The 12,087-nt window shown below is 49.3% G+C and overlaps 1 protein-coding gene across 1 annotated transcript in view; it reads right to left on the reverse strand.

Annotated features, from left to right (window-relative positions):
* Positions 1-137: 137 nt before the first annotated feature.
* Positions 138-12,087, reverse strand: part of LOC132459974 (AP2-associated protein kinase 1-like) — a 30,798-nt gene continuing 18,848 nt past the window's right edge. The window contains exons 17-21 of the mRNA XM_060054902.1: positions 11,929-12,036; positions 11,440-11,532; positions 9,035-9,217; positions 8,682-8,753; positions 138-2,894 (exon numbers count right to left, since the gene is read on the reverse strand). Coding sequence (XP_059910885.1) covers positions 2,044-2,894; positions 8,682-8,753; positions 9,035-9,217; positions 11,440-11,532; positions 11,929-12,036 — 1,307 coding nt within the window. The 3' untranslated portion in view covers positions 138-2,043. The remainder of the gene's footprint in view (positions 2,895-8,681; positions 8,754-9,034; positions 9,218-11,439; positions 11,533-11,928; positions 12,037-12,087) is intronic.

Below are 12,087 nucleotides of genomic sequence, written 5' to 3' on the forward strand. Positions count from 1 at the left end.
GTGCGGCTAAGCCGTCTGTAAATGCGCTATATAAATAAAATTGACATTCAAGGACGGAATCCCCACAGCCTAAACATTGTATTCAAATGAGCTTAATACAATCAAATGTATTCATTAATAAAAACATAACCAAAAAATTGTCTTTACATTCATTTAATATTTTTTTCAAAAGGCAAGCTTTACAGCATGACTCAATTATTTTAACGAGTGCTAGTTTTCCGCATCTGAACCTGTTGAACCCTCCACACACATCTTATAACGGACTGATCAAAATACATATAGTATAAACCTCATACAGCAGTGTCATCATCAACACAGTCCAGGCGGTCCGTTACCGTGTGCGGCCTTCATTTGTGCAGGTTGGGTGACAGCTGAATGTTTATAAAAAGATTGTACATTGGAGAAAAAAACAAAACAGCCACAGAGAAATCAAAGGATTATACAATACACTTCAGCATACATTTTTTGTTAGTTCCCCTTTTTCTTAAATGTGCTTAAAAGTTGAACTTCAAAATGCCTTGGGATTTTACAAAGCAGGAGGCAATACAATATTGCCATGGTTACGGAGATCCACCAGGAAGGATGCGCCGATACAAGCCTCCACTCAGACACCCCCCAGCCAGACAACATGAGCAGAAGTACCAGCGACTGGTGCTTCAAGCACGAGTGCAGTGGATGAAGCTGTGCTGCTTGAGGACACTAACCCTAACCCTAACCCTCATTAAACACTAAATTCAATTGCCCACCAGAAGTTATTGGAGTGAGCACATATTCTGATCTGACGCAGCGGTCCATGATAGCATTGTTGATGGCTTCATGCACGGCAGACAATGCAGTGGTACAAGTATTTGGTTCCGGAAAAAAATAATTATGCGTAAAATGCAGCATTTGATTTGGAAGGCTAACGTAAAAAGGCACCTGTGATATAGCATACATTATGTTTCCATTGCAGAGGCAACATACCACATGCTGGAGGAGCAAATTCTGAGCGATGGATAGAATGCAAACCTGTGTGTTAGTTGAGCTGTCTGGTGTTTGAATAAGGCTGGCCGGTGATGTTGATTACTTGATACAGTATACATAAGAAAAGGGGTGGATTTCAGTTGCACAGCCGAAGAACTAACTTTTTGTATCATAATACATCATAGTCATTCATAATGGAAACTACCGGTCTGCTCTACTGCTCAGCAGTTTGTGAAGTATATTTAGCCAACAAAAATATTTTTAGAGAATTTGAGGATGTAATTTCAGAATGCCTTTTTTCAGGCATTTGAATGCTTGAAACGCCAAACATAAGTGTAAATGATACGAAAAACAGAGATTGGTGTTAAGAAAACAAAGTGCTTTTTTTTTTTTTACACTTCTTGAACATCTTTGAGAACATACAATCGTGAGTCTCAGCCACGCAGGGCCGTTCACTTTGGAGTTACTAAGGAGCAGAAGGGATCCCTCAGGCGAGTCTACAGTTTCACAGTAAAGCTCAGGTGTTAAGGAAATACAACTGCAGATCATTAATGGATAAGAAAACAGTGAGGTAGGCAGGAATACAAATATGTGGCTACCTTGTCCTCTGCGAGTGCGTACCGAAAGATTAAAAGATATGCTAAAAAATAAGAAAAAAGAAACGGATGAATTTCTTATACTTCTGCAGCATTCAAGTTTAGTGACAGCCTCGTACAATCGGACCAAATATAAGACGCTGCTGGTTTGCGGAACAGCCTCATCTCATACAACAAGCCATAAAGCCCCCTCGCTGTGTGCCTGTAGAGTAGTGTGCATGATTTAGCCGCTCACTTGTTTACTGCTCTCTCTCTCTCTGTGTGTGTGTGTGTGTGTGTGTGTGTGTGTGTGTGTGTGTGTGTGTGTGTGTGTGTGTGTGTGTGTGTGTGTGTGTGTGTGTGTGTGTGTGTGTGTGTGTGTGTGTGTGTGTGTGTGTGTGTGTGTGTGTGTGTGTGTGTGTGTGTGTGTGTGTGTGTCTTTCTCTCTCTGTCTGTCTGTGTGTGTCTGTGTCTGTGAGTCTGTGTCTGTGTGTGTGAGAGTCCTTCAGGGCTTCTCCTGAGGAGCTTTGAGGTGGAAAGGTGCCGAGACGAAGGGGTCCAGGGCGGGGGCCGGCTCCGAGGTCCAGGAGTGCGCCGCTGCCCCCACTGGCACCGCGCCCACCGCCGCCTGCTGGCTCACGCTGGAGACCACCCGTTGTGCGGCCACAGGCTGCTGGGGCGACGGCCCCTCAAAGTGCCGCGAATACTTAGCCAGCGCCTGCGGTCGGAATGGCTGCGGCGCCACCTGCCCCAGGCCCCCCTGGGGGTCCTCCTTCCTCTTCCCGAAGGGGGCCTGAGAGAACACATCGGGGGAGGGCTCAACGGCGGCGCCGTGGACGTTGGCGAGCGGGAACGGAGCGTTGGCGAACACGTCCGCCACCTCGTCCTGCGCGAACTGAAACGGTGCTTTGGAGAAGACGTCCGGGGCCTCCAGATCGCCGAGGGGCCGGGGCGGGGCCAGGGCGTGGTTGCTGGCCGAGGGGTCCGCCGGAGGAGGTTTGTGGAAGGCGGCGGGCGGCGGCTGGTGGGCCTGAGATGCGTTGGAGTGCACGGCGGGCCGGGCCTGGAAGCCGGGCTCCTGGTCCTCCTCCTCCTCAGAGTCCAGCAGCAGAGGTCTGGAGCCGCTGCTGTCCAGGGCCGTCAGGTCCCCCTCCAGGGGGTCCGCCGCGCCCAGCGGCTCCTCAGCCCCGCTGGCCGTCTCCCTGGCTTCCTCCTCCCCTTCCTCTTCTTCTTCATCGTCTTCTTCGTCGCTGGAGTGATCACAGTCTGAGGCTTCGGGAGAGGGCCCCTCTTGCGGCCCCCCGCTCAGTGCACCCCTGCTGAGCTCCATGGAGCCAGTGCCGTCTCCCTGCAGTTCTGCAGCAGAAAACAGAGGGAAGCGTCTTTAAGGAACAGTCAATATATCCATCCCAAGAATCAGCATCACATACAGCAGGACCCCCTCAGACTACATGGATCTGGGTCCCAGATGCACAGTCTCTGAGCACTACACTTGCCAATGATGACACATAGAACATTTAGCTTGTATCCTTTTGGTATTCATGAGTCAGCAGCACACAGAAAAGCTGAACACAAAACAGACACGGCTAGCTCTATACTTGACACATGACACAGCACAGACAACACCGACCATCTCTAGCCCTACAACATTGTGACCTTGTTTCCACCAACAAACTAAAAACAACATCCTCTATGGACAAATCACTGAAGCCATCATGGTAAACAACACAGACGACCGCTGAAGTGTGTGTGTGTGTGTGTGTGTGTGTGTGTGTGTGTGTGTGTGTGTGTGTGTGTGTGTGTGTGTGTGTGTGTGTGTGTGTGTGTGTGTGTGTGTGTGTGTGTGTGTGTGTGTGTGTGTGTGTGTGTGTGTGTGTGTGTGTGTGTGTGTGTGTGTGGTGGGGGGGTCAGGCAGTGATTGGGGCTCTGCAGAGGGGGCTGGCCGCTGGGAAATCAGGAATTTGGAAACAAGGAGCGGAAAGCTCTCACTGTGATGCCAGGAGTGATAGGGGACAGACGGGTCAACATGGAGCAGCGGAGAGAGAGGGAGGGAGAGAGCAATCTTACCTCAGAAACGTTGACAACGGTTGTTAACTGGCAGCCAGGGGAAGGTCATTAGTGGCACAAATCAAAGTAAAATACCCTCATGTCCTCTTCCCTCAACGGTCTTCCTATTGATTAATGTATGCGATTGAAAGGGTCCGTGTACCTTAAAAGGCCAGTAGCCCGATGCAGACCACATGATTAGACTCCAACGTTACGCAGTGTATTTAAATGACAAACTATCTCACCTAATATTGCTATTGGCATTCCTCCTCAAACAGGAGAAAGCCTAGAGCCCTGCATGATTTCTGCGCTGAGCCGCGTCATAGGGTGAAAATATGTGCAGGTTATTAAGCAGCAGATTAGTAGAGTGCAGTAGAGACCAAGCAGTCAAAACTGTTTCTTTGGACAAGAAACAAAAAGTTAAGAGATGTTTGCATAAGACAGCCTTTTAGTCTTTTAAGATTTTCACACACTTTTGAAAACAAAATGTTTAGAAAGTCTTTCATGCAAGAAGCTTCTATCTGCAGTAGGAAGAAGAAGGAAAAAAACAAGCACTAAAAGAGGCCCACGTTCAATTGCACACATTTACAAGTTTTATTCAACGTCCCTCTTTTGGAGGCTTCCATACCCCCCTCAATTCATAAAAATATAAGTACACACTGGATAACAACTTTGCTTTCTATGGACACTTTACTGCCATAATCACATCAAACAATTTGATAGAACTTAAGATATTATACCGGTTACTGTTTTAACGCAACCGACACATCCGTTTGTACAACAACAAGGGTAAAACTACACTGGTAAGGCTAGATCTCTACTGGAACAGCACAGGGCCCAAGAGTAACATTGAGCTTCATTTCAAATTGCATAGGTTAGCCACACTGAAACCGGTAAATGACTCGACTTAACAACATCAGTTGGGTTTTGAGGTAATCACCCTTTTTTAGTTAAACCACAATTGATCTGGAGATATTTATTGACACGTGACTATTGACTAACCATTGAACTTAAGAGGAACAGGTCATCTTTTATATTGCATAAACAGGTCTGAACTTCAGCATAGCTTCTGCTCCTCGTTTAAAGTGATTTGTTTAAAAGCGATGCAGAGCACCACTGCCTAATAAGGGCGCGGCTTACAGGAACCTTAACGTCAGGAGCTGGTTCAAGGGTGCTGGCATTTAAGGGATTGGATTGGAGTCATGCAATACTGTGTGTATGAAGAGCGGCTCACCTGGAGCCAGAGAGTTCAAGAGGTGAGAGCGATGACAGAGATATCAGGAGAAAGGTCCGTCATAAGCTCTGTTTGGTGGTGTTAGGCCTTTGTGTGTTTGTGTTTATATGTGTGTATGCTTGATGGGGGGGAGGGGGAGGACTGCTATTTATTAGGCATCAACCCAACGGAAAGATTACACACACATTGTTGCCCCTACAGATCATCATGTCTACAAACAAAGCAGTACTAGCACAATTCAAGACACGTCAACGTAGAAATAGGAATTAAAAAAAATAAGTTAAGAAGGGAGCACACCCTCTTTGTAATCATAAATACAGCATCATAGAGAATATACAGAAATCAAACTGTCTTTAATATGTTATCATGAATGATATACGTTGCATTGTCCCTCACTTCATACATTCATTCTCAAGCACTATCAACAGTCTCATTTGTTCATCTGTGAATGACAAATGAAAAGCCTTTATATATATATATATATGTTTGAACCATCCGGGGGGGGGATTGAACGAACTGCGTTCCTATGTACAGTGTGTTAATGTTCTGCCTGCTGATGCAGGAGGACCCAGAAAACATGAGGCTAAGAGCAATGGAGCGGATGGATGTCTGGGCAGAGGATCCAGAGCCAGGCTCCCCTGGACTCTGGGGGAACCCCCTCCAGTAACGCGACCGTATTCACATAGAATAAGGAGGCGTTTTGGAACCGAATGCATGAAACCGAATCTGCCACATCACAACTGCAATGACCCATGTGCTTCGGCGAGGCCTTTTGATTGGTTAACCAGGTGATATGAGAACCAATCAAAAAGGTGCACTGTGAATGGAGTCATACCAGGAATCGCTGTGCCAGGCAGTCCGCGATAACCAGACATACTCTAACTTACAACACAGGCACACAAACACAGCGGAGCTCAGGTAAACCAAACCCAATGGAAATCTACTTGGCCAATGGAGGGAAGCCGCACCGCACTAGGCATCACACTGCAAATAAATAAGACATTCTGCTCACCTCAATCGACCACACATCATACGATCAGACCAAAACATAGATAGGACATTGATACCTTAGAAGTTTCACCACCTTGTCACCCTAATAACTACACCGGTTTGCTCTCTGCTGGGCTAGATCTGCCAGAGTCCAGCATCGTGATATGAAGAAGAACGGCCCAATCAGCCAAACCAAAGCAAGGCAGTGCATGAGTGGCGACTAGTGACTAATGACTTGTTGTAACATGCGCTGGAGTTCATGCTTTTGGGGAGTATGGACTGCATTGGCCAAAGCAAGACGGCAACACCAGACAACCAAAGATCCTCTACCTCACCGGTTTCCTTCTGTTCAATGCTTATGTCGTAGTTTAAACAGACAATGATAATAAGCATGTCCAGGTTCATGATGAAGGGCAGGTTTAAAACGATACACCAGCCTGAATCGTCACATCATGTTAACTAGATCTACCCAACGTTGTTGAGAATAGGATGCTTATGTTAGCAATAGTCATTTGAAAAGTAAAAATATATGTAAAATATTTGATAAATACATTTGATAAATGCAGAAAAGTTTGCTCAGGGTTTGCATAGGCACAGGCACATTTTAAAGTGATTGAAACCATAAATCCGTGATTTACTTCTAAATATGTTATTGAGGTGCATCAAGAAGTGCAGTAGGCATCAGAAAGATTATCCATCATAATCTCACCTGATTTCAGTCCATCGACTGCCTTCTATTCCTTCAAGCCGGTTCAATGAGGAGTCAATTTAGTCTCCTCGCTACGTAGCCAAGCACGTGACTAATAACCTCCACTCACAGAACAGGGAAGGGGGGGGGGGGTGAGACCCACACCTACAAGCTAGTTTTTACAACACTGAGTTTATTACCGACTTTGAGATGTACATTAAATGACTAAGTGAAGGATTGTACATGCAAAAGATCGTAATGAAATAGCCAATTCATGAACAGGTTGTAATTTAACTTAAAAAGACAAGACCTTTCTCATCTCTCTCTGTTAGAACAGCCTGCGGACCGATTTATATTATATTTCAACTCATACGGTTTAGCCGGGAAAAGGCAGGAAGTGACATCCGCGCACAAATAAGGAACATCCGTTTGTTCAGAATTTTTAATTTGTACATTTAATGTGAATATTATCCTCTCCCTTTGTTTTTGAGCATTCATGATTATAACCAACATTTGTGCATAATTTTTATGGTCTTATCCCAACAAGCTGGCCGTTCATTTCCCTTTCGGCCAAAGGGGTCAAGAGAAGGAACTTCTGATTCTCACACAGAGTACTCTTACATCTTCCTGACAATGTATTTGGTAGTTGTGTAGTGGATCCCTCTGATATGTTGTGGTTATTTTTTAGGTCCTGTTTTCCATCACCTTAAACGTTGTGCGAGGCCTGCCCTGATATTATTGTCCTTACACTGCATCCTACATCATGGATGCTCAGAGCTTCAGTGCGAAAGGGTTTCACAAGTCCTCAAGGGGTTCACTGCTCTCCCTCCAGGACTCTGATGGGTGGCCTGACATCGGCTTGGTGGGACAAAGCTTTGACAAACATAGCGAATGCCCCTGGCAACCAGGAACAGGCATACAGCTGGGGGGGGGGGGGGGGGGTCCCTTGCAGTGCACTGGGTGAGGGATGCGGATGGCAGTGTCAGCAAAGCATGATGAGAGACAATGATGCTGCCGGGCAGGACAACAGCGTGGGATTCTAACGGGGACAAAGTGACGAGGGGGTGCAGTCCCGGTGTGGGCGGGAGAGCAGCCATCCCGGATGGTCAGACAAGCACAGACTGAGCCGAGGTAAAACGAAGGTTTAACCGAACCCGCACAAAGATGGCTCCTCAGGTTTCATCGGGTAAGGTGCTACAATAAGTGCCGCTACTTCCCTCCTCCTCCTCCTCCCCCCTCTGCCCCTGCCCCCACGTTACGGTTTCACCCTCCCCCCCCTTGACCTTGCCCTCCCCTTCCCCCTCCCTAGAGGTCGATGAGCTGGTCCACCAGCAGAAGGGAGCGGGTCAAGGTGGGGATGCTGGACTCTGAGCTCCCACTGTTGCTGCGCGAGTGACCACCTGGAATGTGTTGAGAGAGGCGAGAGACAGATGGACAGAGGAGCAGAGATGGAGATGGGAGCGAGAGAGACAGATGGACAGAGAGGAGCAGAGATGGAGGCGGGAGCGAGAGAGACAGATGGACAGAGAGGAGCAGAGATGGAGATGGAGGCGGGAGCGAGAGAGACAGATGGACAGAAAGGAGCAGAGATGGAGATGTGGATGGGAGAGCCATGGGACAGTCAGAGTGACGGTGACAGACCGGCCAAAGAATAAGAAGTATTAATGTGAAGCGCATGGAGGACGGAGGGGTGGCGATGGGGAGGGGTGACATGGTGCGGTGACGTACATGGGAAAACAAGGCAGGGGACGAAGAGAGAGAGAGAGAGAGAGAGAGAGAGAGAGGGAGAGAGAGAGAGAGAAAGGCAGAGGGTAAGCTGGGGTTATTGATTAACAGCAGCATCAATAAAGGGAATGTTAAGAGAAAGGGTTCTTAAGTTTGGCTCGTCTAACTTTGGAAGGTCCCCGTTCAGCCCCACATGTTGGAGCACTACAGACCACTCCAGATCTAATCAGGGGGGACCCCCTGGGACCACCCAGGTCAAGTAAGGGTCAAGTAATGGACATGATGGGGGAGGCGGGTCAGAGGGTGAGGCTGGATGGGATGGGAGGCCATAACACCACTGCGCATTCAACCAGGAGAGTCTGCAAGGGAGGGGCTTCTGCTCATGAGGGAGGCTGTCCCTAAGCAGTTGGGGGGGGGGGGGGGGGGGGGGCTGACCGCGTAGGTCCGGGCCGGGCCTTACCTTGGTTGGGGGTTTTGGAGAGGAGGACGGGGATGGGGTCAAACTCGTCCTCGGGGGCCTTTTCCCCAGAGTCTAGGGGGCGGAGCGGCAGGCGGAGGCGACGGAGGAACGGGGGGAGAAGGTTAATGCAGCCCGAAGAGGAAGTAAACAAGCCCATGAGAAAAGCAGGACCCGAAAGAGGTTGAAGAAGTAAGACCCAGACAACTACAGCCACGCGCTGGTGTGGGTTTGACCCCCATGTAAAGGTCAGACTAGGCTCCTCCAACACAACTCAAGCCTCAGTTTAAAGCAGCAGTATGGCGTTTGTTCAGAACTAAGGGGAGGGAAGTGCAGAGAAAGGTCAAAGGTCTTACCAGAAGGTGCCGCTGCCTGACCGGGGGTCAGCGCTACGGAGACCAGGTCGTCCAGACAGGAGACGGCACCAGGGGGAGGGGCGGAGGAGGGGAGGGAGAGAGCAGAGAGAGCCGGGGCCCCGGGACTGGAGTTGAGGGAGAGGAGGTCACAGCCCAGCAGAGAGTCCTCCACAACCAAGGCGTCTGAGAGGTGGAAGGACAGAGACACCAGCCACATCAGAGACACCAGCCACATCAGAGACACCAGCAACGGATACAGAGACACCAGCCACATCAGAGACACCAGCAACGGATACACCAGCAGAGACACCAGCCACATCAGAGACACCAGCCACATCAGAGACACCAGCAACGGATACAGAGACACCAGCCACATCAGAGACACCAGCAACGGATACAGAGACACCAGCCACATCAGAGACACCAGCCACATCAGAGACACCAGCCACATCAGAGACACCAGCCACAGATACAGAGACACCAGCCACATCAGAGACACCAGCCACATCAGAGACACCAGCAACGGATACACCAGCAGAGACACCAGCCACAGATACAGAGACACCAGCAACGGATACACCAGCAGAGACACCAGCCACAGATACAGAGACACCACCAGAGACAGAGACACCAGCCATATCAGAGACACCAGCAACAGATACAGAGACACCAGCCACATCAGAGACACCAGCAACGGATACAGAGACACCAGCCACATCAGAGACACCAGCAACGGAAACACCAGCAGAGACACCAGCCACAGATACAGAGACACCACCAGAGACAGATACACCAGCCATATCAGAGACACCAGCAACAGATACAGAGACACCAGCAACGGATACAGAGACACCAGCCACATCAGAGACACCAGCAACGGATACACCAGCAGAGACACCAGCCACAGATACAGAGACACCACCAGAGACAGAGACACCAGCCATATCAGAGACACCAGCAACAGAGGCACCAGCAGAGACACCAGCCACAGATACAGAGACACCACCAGAGACAGAGACACCAGCCATATCAGAGACACCAGCCACATCAGAGACACCAGCAACGGATACAGAGACACCAGCCACATCAGAGACACCAGCAACGGATACAGAGACACCAGCCATATCAGAGACACCAGCAACAGAGACACCAGCCACAGATACAGAGACACCACCAGAGACAGAGACACCAGCCATATCAGAGACACCAGCCACATCAGAGACACCAGCAATGGATACAGAGACACCAGCCACATCAGAGACACCAGCAACGGATACAGAGACACCAGCCATATCAGAGACACCAACAACCGAGACACCAGCCACAGATACAGAGACACCAGCCACAGATACAGAGACACCAGCCACATCAGAGACACCACCAGAGACAGAGACACCAGCCACATCAGTTCTCTACTTCCTTGTGTTTGTAAAAATAAAGCCCCAATTGCACAACTATCTAGTTTGGACGGATATAAACTAGTTGTTGCGAGTGAGATGTATGTTAAAGGATGGCCCAGATGGTTCTAAAAGATTCCAAGGCATTGGAATCCAAGCTCCAGCTGACACTGATCCCATCTATAGTGTCAGGTAGCAAGCCACGGTTGGGTCCCGTAGGTTTATTAAAAATAATGAATGAAGTCAAGAGTCCGGGAGAAAGACAAGAGACACCAATCAAAACAAGGATGGGAGAGACTGCTTCTCACAACAAGGATGGGAGAGACAGCCACTCACAAGGATGGAAGAGACGGCCACTCACAACAAGGATGGGAGAGACAGCCACTCACAACAAGGATGGGAGAGACAGCCACTCACAACAAGGATGGGAGAGACAGCCACTCACAACAAGGATGGGAGAGACAGCCACTCACAACAAGGATGGGAGAGACAGCCACTCACAACAAGGATGGGAGAGACAGCCACTCACAACAAGGATGGGAGAGACAGCCACTCACAACAAGGATGGGAGAGACAGCCACTCACAACAAGGATGGGAGAGACAGCCACTCACAACAAGGATGGGAGGCAACCAAGGACAAAAAGGGAGACAGGATAACCAATGGCAACGATGCTCTGACCCAAGGGTTATTTTTTGTACAACATGTACAAAAGACCGGACAGAGGGTGCTAATTAGCCCTGGCTAGAGACCCAACACGTAGGGCACTGGTCATGTTTCAAACCCGGGGTAAGGCTTTCTGCATCTTCCCTGACTGACCAAAGAATAAATCCAATGTAGTTTAAACCAATGGCCACGACGGGAAAGACGCCAGCAATGACCATAATGGGAGTCATGCACTAACCAATGGGAGCCATGCACTGACAAAGAGGAGAAATAAATTGACCAATGGGAGACAGGCACTGACAAAGAAGAGACCACGGCTTCCTGGTCTTTTGAGGCCACTCACCAGGCAGGCTGAGGGAGCCCAGGTCCATGTGGGCAGCGTGTCGCGGGGGCTCCAGACCTGGGATCAGGGAGTCCACACACACCTCGGTCTTTGCTGCACAATAACCAAGAAAACCAATAGAGAAAAAAGATCAAATGACTTCAGGACTGCTTAACAGAAGCGTGGAGGCCAGAGGGGGCAACAAGTGTTCAGACATTTGTACTCTGAGACAATAGGGTGGAAGGAAGGAACAAGGAACCAGGGACTCAGGGGAAGGCACGGCAAGGGGAAGAGGAGGAGGAGAACGAGGGGGAGAACAAGGAGAAGGAGAACGAGGAGGAGGAGAATGAGGAGGTGGAGAAAAAGGAGGTGGAAACATGGAGGAGGAGAAAGAGGAGGATAACAAGGAGGAGGAGAATAAGGAGAAGGAAACAAGGAGGAGGATAAAGAGGAGAACAAGGAGGAGGAGAACAAGAAGGAGAACAAGGAGGAGGAGCAGAGAGCCTGTACCAGTCGAGCTGGAGCTCTGGGTGCAGGTGCTGAAGGGGTCAGCGAGGGCTAACAGGTCAGGGAACAGGAGAGAAGTCTCGGGGGTCTGCAGCCCCTCGATCAGCTTCCCTGGGAGGGTTTCAGAGAGCGGAGGAGAAGGGGAGTGAAAGACGCACATGT

Source organism: Gadus macrocephalus, chromosome 6 (assembly GCF_031168955.1).
Source record: "Gadus macrocephalus chromosome 6, ASM3116895v1".
In the NCBI taxonomy this organism is placed as follows: Eukaryota; Metazoa; Chordata; class Actinopteri; order Gadiformes; family Gadidae; genus Gadus; species Gadus macrocephalus.